Source organism: Rhinolophus sinicus, linkage group LG13 (assembly GCF_036562045.2).
Source record: "Rhinolophus sinicus isolate RSC01 linkage group LG13, ASM3656204v1, whole genome shotgun sequence".
In the NCBI taxonomy this organism is placed as follows: domain Eukaryota; kingdom Metazoa; phylum Chordata; class Mammalia; order Chiroptera; family Rhinolophidae; genus Rhinolophus; species Rhinolophus sinicus.
Window position 1 is genome coordinate 37,472,602 of NC_133762.1, and position 18,608 is coordinate 37,491,209.

The window sequence follows — 18,608 nt, forward strand, 5'->3', positions numbered from 1 at the left end:
AAGACATTGAAAAACCTGGAGGGGATTCAGAAAAGAGCATCCTAAATAATTAAAGGGGAAATCATGACCTAAAAGTATGCTGAATTCTATCTTGAATTTTCAGAATATTCTATGAATGAAAAAAGACTGGTTTTCCTTTTTTAGGATTTTTTTTTTTTTTTTAAAGAATAAACGTCTGCCAAGTTGAAGAATGCTATAAGGAGGGTCCATCTTTTCCCCTACCAATGCCAAGGCCCAGAACCCACTCCGGCAGGCTGGACTCCAGCCTGAGATTCAGTTTCCCCTTTGAGGTGTCTCACTGGTCCTGAGCCATCAGAACCATGAAGGATGCAGACCCCTGGGTTCCTTGTGGGAGACGGGAATGGGACAGCACGTACTTGTAGACCGCGTTATCCTTCTTGGGGCTGTGCTGTGGCAGGAGGCTGTGGGAGTACTGGTGCACACCCAGGTCGTACAATGAGGGAAAGTCCTTGCCGCAGAGGTGGCAGCGGTAGCTCAGCTCCTCCTGGTGGCTTTTGATGTGCTCCAGAAACGTGTCAAGCTTCGGGAATGTCTGGGCGCAGCTTTTGACCACACACTTGTACACCTTGAGGAAAGACACAGGGCAGGTGAGGAGAGGCAGGAGAGCTGCCTCCACTGCCACCCCCTGCTTGCCCCATGGCACGTGCCTCGAACACTGCTGGTGAATGACCTTACCGCTATTCCTCTGTTCCCCTGCTGCTGGAGCCCTGGTTTTATTTTGATTGGAGGGTCCTCTCCTCTCAGCCAATCACAATGGCCCCATTACCCTTCCCTCAGGCTCTGTGTAGCCTGGGTATATTTAGAAAAATTACCCCAAATCTGGAAATACAGTAAAAAGATGACATTGTGTCCTTCCAATATCCTACTAGAATAGTGGCTCTCCAACTTGAGCGTGTGTGACAGTAACAGATTGCTGGGTGCCATGCCCAGAGTATCTGACACAGCAGGTCTGGGTGGCCTGAATATGTGCCCATAACAGGGGCCCAGATGATGCTGGTCCCAGGACCTCACTTGAGAACTACTGTCTAACAAGCCTGCCTAGAACCATTTCACTCTCTGGGGAAATGTGAATTGTTTTGACTATTTACTATTGGTTAGGATCCAGACTCTAAAGTTAAATACTAACTTATAGAAAATTGATTCGATGTAAATAATTTTTGTCAGGCAGAAAAGATAATCCCAAAGGTCATGGGTTTTGTTGCCTTGTAGGACATTAAGTGGATTTGTATCTAATTTAGCAATCTTATTCCTTTTTTTCACTGACATAGTTATATATAGGTATAGACGTCAGTGTCTCATATCCTTTGAACTTACTTTGTCATCCTTCCAGTTCCCTCATTAGTGAATGATGCTAAAATTCTGACTCATGCTCACTATGTTATTTATACGAAAAATATGTTTTTAACATTTTGAAGATTATACTTTAAGAAATGGTACACACTCCTAGTTGCCTACACAATTCCACCACTCCTCCTTCCTAACAAAGTGAACCGTGATTTGCTCAGGGTGGCAACACGCCCATTTAAAACATTTGATCCGATCTCCCTGGCTCCCTTGCAGCTAGTGTCAGTCATGTGGCTCCTTTCTTGCCAAAGATATGTAGATAGCAGTCTTTAGAAAAGACACCAATCTCAGAACAAAAAGGCAAAAGCTTCCTACGAAAAATCCCCTCTACCTTTTGCATTTGTCCTGACTGGAATATAGATGTGATGGCTGGAGATATAGCAGCCATCCTGCAACACTGAGAATTAAAGCCACATGCTAAGGATGACAAAACAGAAAGCCAGAAAAAGCCTTAGTCCATGATGACATATCTGACCTGCTATACAAGCCCAACACTTCCTACTTACGGACTTCTCGTGATGTGAGAGAAATAAAACCCTAACTAGCAAGCCAGTTTTCTATTATTTGCAGCAGAATAATGCATTCCTAAATGATAGAACACATGCACTGGCTTTGACCAATAAGAGATCTTGTGGGAAAGGTTTCCTTGCTCCTAAAAAAGATACGGAAAAGATAACCCTTTTTTGCTCATGGATAATATTGTCTAGGCTGCTGCTGCCTAGAAAGAGTGACCACCATCCTAAGACCAAAGGTGAGCTATCAGTAGAGGACAAGGCTACATGGTGGAGATGAGCTGGAAAGACACAGGGTCCTTGATGCTGAGTTGAGTCAACTGACTATTTCAGGCCTAGAACTGCCCTATCTTGGGTTTTCTTGTTATGTGAGATGATAAACTTCCTAATTGTTTAAGCCAGTTTGAGTCAGTTTTCTGTGATGTGCCCCAAGGATATCCTAACCTAACTCCATGAACCTCCCCTGCTAGGGCTCAATAATAAGGAAAAAGTCAGAGATATGGACAAAGATTTGATTACAGTGATGCGCACCATGGCTTTGTTTATAAATAACAAAACTCAGGAAATAACCTAAATGTTCAACAATAGGGGTTTTTAAAAAAATGTCACCTTTAAACTTATGTTTTTAAAAGTAGTGACATGAGAAAATACTCAAAATATAAAATTAGGTTAAAAAATAGAAAGCACAAATCTCAAGAGAAGTTATGCTGAGTGAAAAAGCCAATCTCAAAAGGCCACATACTTGAAGACTCCATTTATACAACATCCTCAAAATGACAAACTTATAAAGATGAGAATCGATTAGTGATTTCCAGAGACTAAGTATGTTGGGAAGGAGAAGAATGGGTATGTCTAATAAGAGGCAGCACAAGGGAAATCTTTGTGGTGATGGAACAGTTCTGTACCATAATTGCAGTGTGAATCTACATTTCTTTCAAAATAAAAAATTTTTAAAAGCTTTCAAAAAAAGCACAATTCAAAATTTTATATGTATACAGACTCTGATTAAATTTTTTTTTTAAATACAGAAACTCCACAAAATATAGTGGATTTTGTGCTGCATTCTTGGGAGAATATACTGCAAGGTGGTTAATGACATGGAGTTTAGGGTCAAACAAACCTGGCTTTGAACCCTAACTCAGTCACTTACTGGCATTGTGACTCCCCGTCATTTGACTCCTTGGAGCCTTGGTTTCTTCATGTGGATATACTGAAAATGCCTATCACTAAGGATATTATGAGGATTAAACAAACTATTGAATGAAAATCATTTAGCAGGGTACTCAACATATAATAAATAGTAAATGTTAACTTATATGTTCTTTAGACTTTTCTGAATTTTCTAATTCTATATTGAGCATGTGATACTTTTATAAGGAGAAAAAATAACAATGAAAGTTATTCAAAAAATAAAGACTGGTGTAGAGTTGCCATATAATTCAGCAATTCCATTTCTAGGTTTATACCCAAGAGAATTGAAAACATATGTTCATACAAAAACTTGCACGTGACTGTCCATAACAGCATTATTCACAATAACCATAAAATAAAAACAACCCAAATGTCCATTAACTGATGAAAGGAAGGAGAAAATGTGCTATGTCCATACAATGGAATATTACTCGGTCATAAAAAGGAATAAAGTACTGATACATGCTATAACAGGGATGAACCTTAAAAATATTACTTTAAAAGGCCACACACTGTGTGATTCCATTTATATTAAGTGTCCAGTATAGGTAAAACCACAGAGACAGAAAACAGATTAATGGTTACCAGGGGCTATGGGAAGGATGGAATGGCTGCTAGTAGGTACAGGGTTTCTTATTGGGGTGATGTTCTGGAATTAGATAATGGTGATGGCTGCACAACCTTATGAATACACTACCGTGTTTCCTCGAAAATAAGACCTAGCCAGACCATCAGCTCTAATGTGTCTTTTGGAGCAAAAATTAATATAAGACCCAGGATTTATATTATATTATATCTGGTATTATATTATATTATGTTATATTTATTATAAGACTGGGTCTTATATTAAAATAAGACCGGGTCTTATATTAATTTTTGCTCCAAAAGACACATTAGAGCTGATGGTCTGGCTAGGTCTTCTTTTCGGGGAAACACAGTAAAAATCACTGAAGTGTACACTTTAAAAGGGGTGAATTTTATGGTATGTGAATTATATCTCAATTTTTGAAAAAAGACTGTAGTCCTAAATCCTCATAAGTAGGTAGGTTTTAGACATTAGATCTTCTCAGGATGTTAAGAATTTTTCCTGTGTCTGAGTCCTTCATTACATGACCCTCTAGAGGTGGGCTTCCTCCCTCAGGCTGGCACTACGATGGCCCAGTAGGCTGGCCCCACCCCGGCAGAATAGAGGGGGAAGCATGGCCCATCATGAGTGGTTAAATGGTAGCTCAGAGCAACTGAGGCCCACTCCTGTCCCTTTGTAGGCCATGTTCAGGAGCCCAGCACCAGCCAAGGCTCATGACTAGAGTGGATGTGGCCCCTCCCACTGCCAGCCAGCCACCTACCTGCTCGTTCTTATGCTGAGTCATGTGGGACTTGAGCTGGAAATAGGTGCTGAACTTGCTCGGGCAGAACTGGCACAGGTAGGAGCTATCGATGAGGACCACCTGCTTGGCCTCCAGCTTGTCCCCCTCATCCTCGCCTGTTGTGGGCAAGGCCTGGGGCTGTGGGGCGCTCGACAGGGTCTGGCTCAACCCTGTGGAGAAAGCCAGGTTGGGGGTGGGTGGGTGGGTGGAATCACTGAGAAGGACAGAGGAAGAGTCAGGACAGAGAGTCACACCATTCAGGAAGGATTCATGGAGCACCTCCTGCGGGCTCCCCTGCATTCGCCCCACCACTTACCACATCTCTCCATGGTTGTTAAAACTCCTGAACACCGCTCCTAGCTGTACTCATCATGCCTTCCCAGCTCCTTGTTCTAATGACAATCATTTGTTTATTTGCCCGTCCTTCACACACTCTGAGGACAGGGGCCTCCATGAAAGTTTGCTAAATGGTTGAACCCGTGGTGCTAGGCATTGCAGGAGTTTCAACAGAAATTGGGGAAATGGTTTTATCTCCAAGGAATTCTCAAGAACTCAGGGGACACACAAGAATGACTACACACACAGTAGGGCTAATTCCAACAGGGAGGTCATATGCAAGTGGCCATATGTTGTTTGTGCAGCAAAACAACCCCTTCATTAGCTGGCATAGGGCAGACATTGCTTACCCATGGGGTTACAGAGAAAAGCCCAGGCCTTACACTGTCTAATACAGTGGCCACAAGCCACATGTGGCAACTGACAACTTGAAATGTGGCTGGTCCAAATCCAGATGTACTATAAATGTAAATACGTACATCCTGGATTTCAGAAACTTAGCATTAAACAAATGTAAAATATCTCATTAATAATTTCTTTACATTGCATGTTAAAATGATAATATTAATATATTGGGTTAAATAAAATATATGATTAACACTAATTTCACCTTTTTTTTTTAACTGTTTTTATGTAGCTATTAGAAAATTTTAAATTGCATATGTTGCTCATGTTATATTTTTGTTGGACATCACTGCTCCAGGCCTAGAAGTCCCCACTGCCCATGCAGGAGAGGAATTAAATCAATATCAGGGACAGGGTCATTAGCTCAGGGACAAGTGATGGCTCAGATGACAATCCTAGAAACCAGAAAGGACTCTGGAGACCATCTGCCCACAGAGGTCAAAAAGGTTTCAATTTCTGACCAACTGAGAGTGACTGCCTAGAGCAATATATTGAAAATAGATTTTGAGGCGGGATCCAGGCTCAGTAAAAAAGATAGGTGATTGATTAGTGATGTCAGTTATGGGTACAGTATTACAGTGATGCCACACATATTGTATCTTTGTCATCCCTTCTTTCATCCTATATCCCCTTTTATTGATAAAGTAGACTGAAGCCCAAAGAGGTCAAGGAGGTTGCCCAAGTTCACAGTTAGCAGCAAAACCCATGAAGCTGCGGAGGAAAGGTGTGGGGTGAGTGGCGTTCTCTGCTTCAGCTCACCTGTGCTTTCCTCCTCCTCCTGCCTGCTGGGGTTCAGGGCCATGACCTGTACGGTCACAGAGTTGCGAGAGACAGTGCTACCACTGCGTCCTGGAGGCCACACCTTGTGGGTCTGCATGTGCTTCTTGACATTAGACTTCTGCGCAAAGGCACGGCCACATGCAATGCACTGGAAGGGCTTCTCACCAGTGTGGCTGTGGGAAACAAGGCGTGTCAGCACCCTCGTCTAGGAATGGAGATGTGGCCTCAGCCCCGGAGCTAACAGCCACCAGGAAGGCCCAGACAGAGCCTCTAGATGCTGCTGGCCACCACTCTGACCCATGAGGACAAGCCCTCTTGCTGAAGCAGGCAGACCAGAGACAGAAAGACCCCATGCTCTTGGTGACATCACTGAGCTGCTGAATCAACCAGCCCCAGGGCTGACCTTCTCTATGGCCATCTCATACTATGAGATGAAACATTTCCAAATTGTTTAAGCCCATTTAAATAGGGATTTCTGTTATTTGAATGAGGAAATATCCTAGGTGTCACTGCACAGCACTTGTACCCTTATTCAACATTGCCTTCCAAATTAATTTTGTGTTTTAAAACTAAAAATATTTCAAAATGAAGCTTCCTATTGTTGTATATGGATAACCATTTGTCGTAAATACAAAGTAATAAAAAAATGCAGTAATTCATAAAACACTATTATTAAGATCTAAAGCTGCACTGTCCAATAAGGTAGACACAAACCACGTGGACTATTTAGAAATATTAAAATAAAATAAATAAAATATTCAGTTTCTCAATCACACTAGCCATATTTCAAGCACTCAGTAGCCATATATCATCAGTCGCTACCCTACTGGACAGCACCATCTGGGGCATTTCCATCTTTGCAGAAGGTTCTATTGGACAACACCAGTGTAGATCAGTGATTCTCGACTTTTGGTTGATTTTACCCTCCAGGGGACATTTGGCAATGTTTAAACACATTTTTTGGTTGTCACAGGTGAGGGATGAGGGGCGCTATTAGCATTTAATAGTTAGAGGTCAGGGATGCTGCTAAACATTCTACCAAGCAAAGGTCAGCCTCCCACAGAAAACAATGATGTGATCTAAAATGTCAATAGTGCCAAGGTGGGAACCCTGGTCTGGAGAAAAGCCGCTGCCTGCCATGGTTTGAGAGAGGTTTGTTTTTTCTCTCTCTGTCTCTGATAAAAGATGTGCAAGCATACGAGAATGTGTGAGGCATTAAGACAGATCAAATTGAGGCTTTCTCCTTTGATTCTCCTAGGACTGAAAGAAACTGAAAAGAGAATAACTTTCTCACTATGTCTTTCAGAAGTCTTTAACACCATAACCATGAACCCCCTAAAATCATCTTCATGATTCTGTGAGAATCACTGAACAAGTCTACCCCTCCACTTCCCAGAGGAAATCCTGAGGCCCAGCGGGGCTCCCTGCATGTTCTTGGGACAAGAGGTATAGTGGTTTGTCCTGAGTGAGCAGAGAGCTCATAGCTATAGACGCAGAGCATGGCAGCCCTTGAGGTCAGCCCCTTCTGCAGAGGTGAAGACTGAGGCACCCCTCACGCCTACAAAGCCCCTATCCGTTCAAGTACATTTCTCTGCCCGCCCCCCCCCCCCCAGACCTTTCCCATCATAGCGGGCAGGCCACACAGCTTTCACAGATCGCTTTCACAGATCCCTCCCACAGCTCCTAAAAGAGAAAAGGGAAACCATTCTGACCTGGACTGATGGTCTGAGAACCATGACAGGACAGATGGGGCCTTGGTCACCACCCAGGCTAGGGAGCTGCAAAGGGAACCTTGCTTCCACTCGGGATGGCCTCCCAGCCAGGGCTGCCCAGGAGCCACCTGCCCCACCATGCCTGGGTACCTTCGGATGTGCTGCTGTAGGTCAAAGTTTTTGGTGAATGACTTATCACAGTATGAGCACTTGAGTTTCTGAGCCTTTGGCTTCCCTGCAGCTGAAAGACAAAGTAAGAGGAGGGAGATGGTGAGGCTGGAGGCACAACTGTGGGTGCCAAGGACAGCCTCCAGCCACTCAAACCCCTGGCCCTGAGACCAGAAATTCCAGATTGTGAGAGGTCTATACCCATGGACAGGCAGGAGAAGAGGCACAGGGGAGCCTCTCCCAGTGCCTGGGGGGTGGGAAAGCTCAGGGCATGCTCTGGCCAGGAGACCAGGACAAACCCCTCAAAGGCTCCCCTCTGGCCTAGGATAAAATCCAACCTCTCTGCTGTGGCCCACAGGGCTCTGCATCCTCTGCTTCCTGCCAACCTCATCGTTCTCTTCATCGAGCTACAGTGGACGCCTTGCTAACCTTGAAAGACATCCAACATGGTCCCACCTCAGCACCTGTGCACTGCTGCTCCCATTGCCGGATATGCCAGCCCTTCAGATAGCCACAAGGCTGTTTCCTTCTCACCCCCAGATGGATAGGTAGCATCATTTTCCAGCCTCTCCCCAGTATTCCCAATCACAGGACCCTATTAATCTCCTTCCTTGAGTAACCCATAAATATTTATTTATTCCTTGTTTGTCTCTCTCATTAAACTGTGATAACTGAGGGTAGGGAAATCCTGGGCCAAGATGCTGGATCCCCAGTGTCTAACACCAAGCCTGGCACATAATTGCTCAATACATATTTGTGGAAGAAAGGCAGCATGGAAGTAGTTGACTAGAAAACCCCTGAAAAATTCTCAATTTCTCTGCCCTCACCATGCCCCACCACCTTCTGACATTGCCCCCAACTCCATACTTAGCATCTCCAAAGCAGTGGCAGACACTGATGCTTGCCTGCCTGAAACCCATTCTTCCCTTCTTCTTTCCTCATGAATGCCCCACATAAGAGGAACATCAATGTTCCTGGCTAAAAGAGACGTTTCCCGGCTTCCCTTGCTGCTAGATATAGTCATGTGACTAAGTTTTGACCAATGAGATGTAAGTAAAGGCATCATGCAGAAATGCTAGAAGCTGGGAGACTCCCCTTTTATCCTTAATGCCTGGAATATGAAATTGATGACTGGAGCTCCAGCAGCCATATTATACAATGAGGCACCATGCTAACAGAAGCCATGAGCTAGGGATGGCAGAGCAGAAAGCCAGAAGAGATGTGGGTGCCTGGTGACCATATAGGCACGTGATCTCCAGATTGCCTGCCTCTGGCCTTGTTTTGCACAGGAGAAAAACAAAATTCTGTCATTTTGAAGTTACTCTTACTTTGGATTTTCTACTACATGCAACAAAACTTAATCTATCCATCATAAAAGGGAAGACCAGCACGAAGTAGCCTGTGGATAGGCCAATGCTGAGGAAAGATGCCCATGCCAGGCTGTGGGCTGACCTTCTGGGAGTCCACTGGCACCTTTGGCCCGTCGGGTCTTCAGCGTTGGTGGGGAGTCAAAGGTGGCCACTGTGCCCCCAGTGGCACTGGTCATGGAGTCAGCAGGGTTTGGTCCTTTTGGTTTGAATCCCTGTTTGCCGGGGCTGTACACCGGCGGGGTGGGGTATACTGGAGCCTCCACACACTGGTTTGGCACCTGGAAGGACAGCAGAGTCAGGGAGAGAGTTCTGGGAAGGGAGGGGAAGAGTCATCCCAGCCGGGGGGAGGTTCACTGCAGGCCTGGTGATCTCAGCCACTCCCCATCTATAGCGCCATCCTAACTCCTCCATGTAGGTCAGTCACCCACTCCCCAAGACCCTTAAAACTTCATGAAGCCAGCAGGTTAGAAGCAGCTTGGGAGCCGGGCTGCCTGGGTTCACATCCTGACTCTGACACTTATCACCTAAGAGATTTTGGACTAGTCTTTTAACTTCTCTGTCTCAATTTCCTCATCTGTAAAATGGGGCTAATCACAGTGTCCCTCTCATTGGGTTGTTATGAGGATTAAATGAGCTAACAAGTAAAGAGCTTAGAACAATGCCTAGCATATAGTAAGTACTCAATAAACATTAGCTGTTATTAATATTATTGCCATTATTGTTGTTATTAGTAGTTTGCTTCCACAGGAGAACCAGGAAGTCAGAAGGATCTGTGTCCTCACCAGCACTCAACTTAACTGACCTGTCACCACACCAGCAGGCGTCCCTCAACTGAGAATTGACACTGACGCCACAAGAAATGACCAAAATGAATTCTGAGCCACTCAAACTTAGTTAACAGTAAGCTTATATCATGACACTGGGGCATTGTGAAGAATTCATTTATTCATTCACCTACTTGTCATTCATTAGTCTTTCTGGGCTAGCCTATCCAAAATTTCACTTCCTATCCTTCTCTACTTTATTTTTCTCCTTAAACTTATAATTATGCAATAAGTTTTGTATGTCACTTACTAATCCTATCATCTGCCTAGTTCCCTGAAGGCAGGGACTTCTGTTCTGCTTTTGTTTACTGCTCTGTATCCAGGGCTAGAGAAATGCTTGGCACAGAGTGGTAACTCAGTAAATATTTGTTGAATGAATGAATTCATTTACACATTTACTGGGCATCTGATATGGCAGCCGTAGGTGCTTCTGCCAGATCTTGCCTGTTGGCCCTGGGCACCATTTCCACACCCTTCCATGCTCTCCCTTGAAATGTAGGGGTGGGAAACTTGGAGCCACATTCCCAGACTCCCTTGCCAGCATGATTCTGCCTGCAAGAAGCATCTGCATGAGATGCAGAAGGCAGAAGGGAGGTAGAAACCATTCTCCAGCAGCTGTGGTAGGAGACAGGTGGGTTTACAGCCATGAGTTTTAGAGTGGCTGGTTGAACTCTACATTCCTCTCCTGACCACCAGCCCCAAGGATGGCAGGGCAGCTGGAACACCAGCAACAGAATCCTACAGTTTCCTCACCTCTGGGTGCAGCAGCAGTGACCTGGTTCTCTGGCCAAGTGACAACAGTGAATCTAAAACCCAGTGGTGCCGCCAACCCTGACATTTGTTCCTCTAGCCCTTCTATCAGCTTTGTAAGCACCTAACTTCCTATATTAAATCCCTCTGCCAGAAATACCTAGAGTGGTTTCTATTTTATAACATAATATATATAATATATATTTATAATATAATATATATAATATGGATACTATCTGACATGGAATGTCTGTATGGCTGAGATAATGTGACCCCAAGTGCAGGCAGGCTGTTTCTGTCATAGCCATGCCCCTTGCACTGGTGTCTGGGAAGATTCTGAACTCCTAGCACCTTGAGAGTAGACTGCTTATAGCTCAGAGCTCTTCAGCAAGGAGTTCATATGGTAATATGATGCACTGACTGCATAACAGCCTCAGTTCTTTACCTCTCCCCATCCCCATGACTTTGCAGCTTTTCCCACCAAGAGACGATGTCTATTTCCCTACTCCTTAAATCTAAGCTCTCCTTGCAACCTGCTTTGACCAACAGAAGTGACACTGAGTCACGTACAAGCCTAAACCTCATGAAGCCTTGAGCATTTCTGCACCTCCACCACTGCCGTGAGAACATGCCTGGCTAACCAGCTGGAAAATGAAAGATGCATGGAACAGAGTTAGGTCACCCCACTTAGCCCACCCTAGGCCATCCTAGAGCAGCCGACAGCCAGCCAACCTCCAGACACAAGGAAGAGCCCAGCCAAGATCAATGGAGTTGTCAAACCGACCACCATCGGTGTGAGAACAATAAACACCTTTTGCTATGTACCACTGAGGTTTTGTGGCTATTTCTTACACAGCCATAGCTAACTGATATACCTAGATTGCTAAAAAAAAAAAAAAATCTAAGTGACACATAGATAACTTTTGGAATCCTTTCCCCAAAAGGCAAGTATTCTCTGACTGTTCTAAGCACTCTCTGAGGGCAGTTTATATTTCCATTACAACCACACTTCCTATCATCTTCTCACGGTTTGCATTTTACACTTATAGCTTGATGGCTTGACTAAAACCTCTCTCTCCCATAATGTGGTACATTCTATGATCTGGTTTTGCACCCCCACCCCCACCCCGTGGTATCTCCTGCAGTGTCTGACATACAATTGGTGCTCAGGAAAGGTCCAGGTTACTCATGACCATGACCAGTTTCTCCTCTTCCACCCCAACCCCTGGCGTCTGCTCACCTCCAGGGGTGGGTAGGGCTGCATTCCCAGTGCCTGGATCTCCACCGTTCCACTTCCAGGCAGGGGTGCCGTGGCACTGTACACCTCCACCACACCATTGCCGCCAGGGTTGGGACGCCCGGGGGGGCCCAGGCTCTGGGGAGGAGGGGGTGGGGGCTGGGGGGGTTGGGGTGGGGGCAGTGGTGGAGGGGGTGGAGGGGGTGGTGGAGCCTGGGTGAGGTAGCTGGGCGCAGAATGCATGTTCAGACTGCCCTGAAATCAGAAGAGAAAATTAAAGCCTCATAACCTCTTGATACCAGCTATTTTGTTCATCAGTAAGGAAGGGCATTTGCCTTAGGCAGCCACGTGGAAGGAACAGCCACTCACAAGGCAGCTCAGAGGATGGAGTTTAGAGGGGACATGGAAACGAAGTCATGGGAGAATACAGAGGAGCCATCAGCCAGGTGCTGCTTTCCTTTTTCTCTATGAAATTCGGGGAAAATGGCCCAACTTGTGCAGGAATGAGTTCCTACAGCATGCCTAATGCTGCTATCTTTAGAAAGTCTTGCTTGTAGGACTGGCTCTTGACTGGCATCCAAGAACGTGCCTTGTAGAAGGCTCCCTATGTTGATATGGGTATTTTGCCCACCACTTGGGGCACTGACCATACTGTGTCAATTCCCCTAGACTGTTTGAATAAACAGTATGATTTATGGTGACTATCTTCCCATCTGGGAGCCTAGAATTTTGGTCGGAATGGTTGGGCACCTACGTGACCAATCCCCAATAAAACCCTGGCTTTGGAGTCTTAGCTGTGCTTCCCTGGGCAGAAAACCTGCTGGAGGAAAAGTATGTTTTGTGCAGCCTCTCTCCGCTTCCCCAAGGGGGAGAACTTTAGACACCTGCACCTGGATTCTTCCAGACTCCAGCTGATGTGTCCTTTTCCCTTGGGGATCCAGCTGTATGTCTTTTTTCTGTAATAAACCACAATCATGAGTCTTGGGAATCTTCCCAGAGAGTCACCGAATGGGTGGATGGCTGTGGTCCCCTGAAACACAGCCATTGACTTCTAGAAATTTATTCTACAAAAATAACCAAGCAGGTGGGCAAGGTATGTGTACATGGATGTGACTTCGGTAGTTTTTACAACAGCAAAAATGGCAATGACCGACATGTCCATCCCCAGAAGCCTGGCTAAATACAGGATGGCCCATCTACACGATGGAATCCTTTCCAGCTGTTAAAGTGATGATGCTGATCGGTATTCCATAAAAGGCGCTCCTCATAATTGCTCTTCCTTGGGTCCCACAGTCAAATATGTTTGGGGGATAATCTGGGGTGACAAAAATCAAAAGTGTCTCTTTCCTATAGGAAAAATCCAGGAACAGAGCAAGGACAGAAGTAGAATGCCCTAGGCTGGTTTGACCAGAGATCCTTTTTGTATTGGAAAATCCCAAGGAGCCACTGTTCCGAGGAACATTTTGACAAATACTGAGGTAGAGGTGTAGGCATAGAGAATGACGTTAAACAAAAGGCAAAGTAAGAAAAGCAAGTTCCAGAACAGTGCAGATAACATGACCTGTTTAAATAGATGTGTATATTATAGATCTATTTATACAAAAAGCTATTTTTATCTCTATTTACATTCAAAGGTCAGGAAAGCCAGACACCAAAATTTTGATAGTGTATTCTTTGAGGGGAGTATGGGTGATTGATTGAATTATTGATTTCCCAAATTTTATTCTGAAAAATTTCAAACCCACAAAAGGCTACAAAAAGAATACACTGAACACTCTTTATACTTAGTTGAATTCACCCAGTTGTTACCAATCTGCCACATCTTCAATGTGTGTGCATGTGTGTGTACCTACACACACACACACACACACACATTGTGTTTCACCAAGGCACTTGAGAATTAGTTACAGACATCATAACACTTTGTTCCTCAATACTGTACACAGATGCATCTCCTAAGAACAAGGATATTCTCCTATATAACCAATATCAAGAACTGAATATTGATATAATACTATTATCTAAAATACTTAAATTCTTCCATAGTCTAATTTCCCCAAGTGTCCCAATAATGACTTTTTAACTTTTCCCCCCACTCCAGGATCCAACCAAGAACTGCACGTTGCAATCAGTTACCATGTCTCTTTACATCCCAGATTATGAATAATTAAACTTCTTTTATTTTTACTTCCTTTTGTGTATTCTCTAATGTTTTTCTAATGGACATGGAATGTATTTGTTAAGAATAAAACAGGAGTCAAAATAGCAGGACTGTAGCTATGAAACCCCAAAGTCATGTTCAGGGTCCCCACTGAAGTGGCAGCTTCCCCACACACAGCAGAACTGAGCGAGGAGAGGCTAACCATCCTCCTCAGCGTGGGGGAGAGCTGAGGTCAAGGCCCCTGCTTTCTACAAGATTCTGAATCTGCAGGAGTCAACACGCAGCATTGGAATCAAGACTCTGTGAGAAGTCAGCCCCCTCCTTACCTGCACAGGTGGGGGGCCCTGGGGCATGGGTTGGTCCAGGGACGTGAAGGCCGACATGGCAGACATGAGCACATCATCGCTCACCAAGATGTTCCCCTGCACCAAGGTCTGGATCAGCGGGGATGGGGGCACTGTGATGTATGTGGAGATCTGGGCAGAGAGAGAGAGAGAAAGAAGAACATGTGTGAGGCTCTGGAAGGAAGTGGAGGGTATGATGAAAAAGATCTGGGTTCTGGAGTGCCACAGACTTGGATTCCATTTCCATTTCTGCTCTTCCCTGCTGCTGTGTGACCCTGGGCAAGGCATCCCACCTCTCTGAGCCTCCATTTCCTCATGTACCAAATGAGAAGAATAAGTCATACCTCCCTGGAAAGCAAATATCCTATGACCCAGCAATAATATTTCCCGGTATCTATCCTAGAGAAACACTCACAGATGTCCACAAACAAAAGTATTCTGCACAGCACTGTTTCTTATAGTGAAAAGTAACAATAACCTCGATGTCCATCAACAGGGGAATGGATTTAAAAAGACAATATAATCATGGAGAGAATACTATACAGCAGGTAAAGGTATTGCAGGAATAATCAAATTATATAATAACATGTACATTATGTACTCTTATTTTTTTAAATCTAAAACAATATAACTATATAATTTATGTGGGTATTTAAATAGTATGTGAAAGTATCTTAAAAGGCTGACAAGGATATCCATCAGTAGTTACCTGGATGCAGGGGAGAGGAACAGTGCCAGAAGGGCTTTGATTTGAACATTCTAACTTTTAAAAAGGAGAAAGGAAACGTGTATTACTTGAAAACATATAAACGAATAAAAATAATAAGACACTCTCAGGTTAATAGTGAGGATGAAAGGCAGACCCTACAGGAGAGTGTCAAACATGCAGTGACTGCTCCTCTTAGTAGATGGAAAGGGTGTTTTGTTATTTTTACTTTTTGCTTTTCTTTACTGGCAGGACCTTGGCATCTTCTTAGGCTCCTGGAGACAGCAGCGACTGGGCTTCTGAACCCAGAGTCCTGGTTCAAACAGAATGTTCTTGCCCTCAACCAAGCAAGCACAGCCCAGGCAGGGTAGGGAAATGCCCCCACATTGTAGCCAGAAAAGGCAGTGTAGATCCTGGCTCATGTATATTTTTACAGTGAGATGAAAAATGGGAACTTGTATCCATGCCCACCCAAGTCACTTCAGCAGGAGAATTCATGTTTGACCGTAACCGACCACTTGTGTCCTACAGTTATTTCCCTGCCCAGGACTGGAGGAATTTCCCTCTTTCCTTCTATTGGAAAAAAAAAAAAAGGTGGGGTGGGGAGACGGAATATTTTTCTGCTAACAGAAGTCACAATCAAGGAGTAAGAAAAATGATTCTGTTCTGTTAAAAGATGTCTCAGGCAACTTAAAAGTTTTAATCTATGCGTCCTATGGGTCAGGGTGTGAAGGCTTTTATTTTGATATCAGGAATTATGTCTACACAATGGAAGATAATGTTTTAAAGGAATAAGGAGACAAAAAGTCAGAGGGAAATTTGACTCCTTTGACCTGGCGTCCTGAGACATGCCCAGCCTCTTTTGTGAGGATTCTTTAATCCCACTAAGAGGCCCCACCCAGGGTCTTTGCTCCTGAGGACTCTGGAAGCTTCTCCAGATACCTCCAGCCTGGCCCTCTCCCATGACCTCCAGACTGTGGATCTGTCTGCATCGCCACCACCGCCACTTAAATGTCCACTGGGCATCTCAAATCCAACATGTCCGGCTGAACTCCTGACATCCCCGCCAAATCTTCTTCTGACCATTTTCCCTACTTTGGTTAATGGCAGCTCCAATTCTGGAATTGCCTTGACTCTTCTTGTTCTCATATCCAACACCCATCCTATCCACAAACCCTGATGGCTCCACCTTCAAAATATTTCCAAAATCTCATCCTTCTCACCACCCACCCTGGTCAAGCTACCACCACTCACTGCCTGGATTTGGCAACAGGCCCTTCGTGGGTTTCCTGGCTTTCTCTCTTGACTGCCATCCAAATCTATTCTCTGTACAGCAGCCAGAGTGACTTAGTCAAAGTGTAAGTCAGACCGTATCCCTTTTCTGTTCAAAACCATCTAATGGTTCCCATCTCACTCAGAGTAAAAGCCACAAGTCCTACCCCATCTGCCGGGATTCCCCTGCTGCTTCTCTGACCTTATCGTCTCCCACCCTCCTCGTCACTCCCTCAGCTCCAGCCACTCTCGCCTCCTTGCTGTTCCTGGAATAATCCCTGGAATAATCCCTGCTGATCTCCTGGAACACTCTTCCCCAAACTGGCTGTATGACTCATTTCCTCACCTCCTTAGGTCTCAACTCAAACGTCACCTCTTCACAGAGGCTTTCCCTATGCACCACATACAAAATGGCAAAATCTCCCACTCCTGTCTTGACATCCCCTATCTCTCTGCACATCCTGGAAAAAATGTATCTCTACAAATTTGTTTGGGTACCATCTAACCTAACTCCATAGTGCAGTAACTTGGTCTGTTTGTTCATCGCTGTACCCCAGTGCCCCGTAGTGCCTGACACAATAGTGGGCACTCAGAAAAGCCTTGCTGAATAGATAAATAAACGATTAAATGAATACCTGGCGATTCGCAGGAGGCGGAGCCTGTTGGACGGCTGTGGGTGCTGCCGAAGGCGTATAGATGCTGTTGGTGGCCAGTGAGACTGTGGCCAGGGGCGGGGCATTCCCTTGACACTGTTCCCGCTTGTGGGTCATAAACGCCGGCAGCGAGTTGAACTGCTTTTTACACTTTCCGCAGAGAAAGACATCCTCATCATCTGGGGGTCACACCAGAGTAGCAGAGGAAGAGGAATAACAAACAAACAAAAAAAAAGCAAGAATAAAGGAGGGGATATCACAGTGAGAAATGAGAGACATCTAGACTAGGAGAACAGCAAATCTAACAGCACTCTGCGATTCCATGCGTGTGTCTCAAGCGTCAGTTTTGTGCTTCTTAGCAACTTTCAAAACCATACAGGCACCTGCGAGAGGATCCAGTAATGTGCATGAAGGTACTGAAAAATTAGAATTAGGAAAGTATAAACTGGGTTCACTTCAAAGTTGAAAAACTCAGAATCTTTATCCTGCCTGAATTTATCCATCAGTCGCCACATGGGCCACCTGATCACACTCCTCTGTGCCTTTGCATCCTGTTTCCCCATCGAGCTGCCTCTCTCAGAACAACTCATTCTACAAGGCTCAGCTTGGATGTCACCTCCTCCAGGAAGCCTTTCTAAAGTAGTGGCCACAGTTCCTTCCTCTAAGCATGCCTCTGACGTCACACTTTTCCCATTACCACCAGACTGTGAGTCCTCTAAAGAAAAAAATATGTCTTATTTTTCACCATAACTGCAATATGTCCTGGGCACATAGGAGGCCCTCCGTGGATGTTCGTTGAATGAATAACTAACTGAATGATTAGCTACAGTTAACACTACCCATTACTGAGGGCCTACCATGAGCCATACACTGTGCTAAGCACTTGACATGCTGTGGCAGAAATGTCTGATTGCCATTCAATATTCACTCTCCGTTCTTAGACAGTAATATAAATTTTAGTAGGAAACATGGCCATCTAGTTAAAGACTACATTTCCCATCCTTCTTTGCAGCTAGACATGTCATGTAACTGAATTCTGACCAATAGGATAAGAGCAGATGTATACTGTCTGTGCAACTTCCAGTTAAAAGGAAGGGGTATGACTTCTACTCCTTTCTTTCTTCCCTTCCTGTTAGCTGAAATGAAAGTGGGAGGCTGGAACAGGCACCCTGGACTGCATGTTGATGGCAGTACAGCCACAAGAAAGGAGTCTGAGTCTCACCATACCAACCCCAAATGCCCATCAGTACTTCATGTAACATTGAAATAAACTTTGATCTTGTACAAACCACAAAAACTTGCATTTCTTATTCATAACAGCTAAAATCATATCCCAAGTATCCTCACAAGTTTCCTATGAGTTAGGATTATTATCCCCGTTTTACAGCTGCAAAAGCTCAGGCAGAGAGGTTAACTCACTTGCCCAAAGTCACAGAGCCAGGAACTACAAGAATT

General features: G+C 44.7%; 1 protein-coding gene across 2 annotated transcripts in view; it reads right to left on the reverse strand.

Moving 5' to 3' along the window:
* The window catches only part of ZNF341 (zinc finger protein 341), a 44,677-nt gene that overhangs the window by 20,112 nt on the left and 5,957 nt on the right, over positions 1-18,608 (reverse strand). For both annotated transcript variants that reach the window (XM_074318292.1, XM_019733882.2), the window contains exons 3-10: positions 17,136-17,332; positions 14,505-14,654; positions 12,021-12,272; positions 9,289-9,484; positions 7,819-7,909; positions 5,936-6,129; positions 4,415-4,605; positions 378-586 (exon numbers count right to left, since the gene is read on the reverse strand). In XM_074318292.1, coding sequence (XP_074174393.1) covers positions 378-586; positions 4,415-4,605; positions 5,936-6,129; positions 7,819-7,909; positions 9,289-9,484; positions 12,021-12,272; positions 14,505-14,654; positions 17,136-17,332 — 1,480 coding nt within the window. The remainder of the gene's footprint in view (positions 1-377; positions 587-4,414; positions 4,606-5,935; positions 6,130-7,818; positions 7,910-9,288; positions 9,485-12,020; positions 12,273-14,504; positions 14,655-17,135; positions 17,333-18,608) is intronic.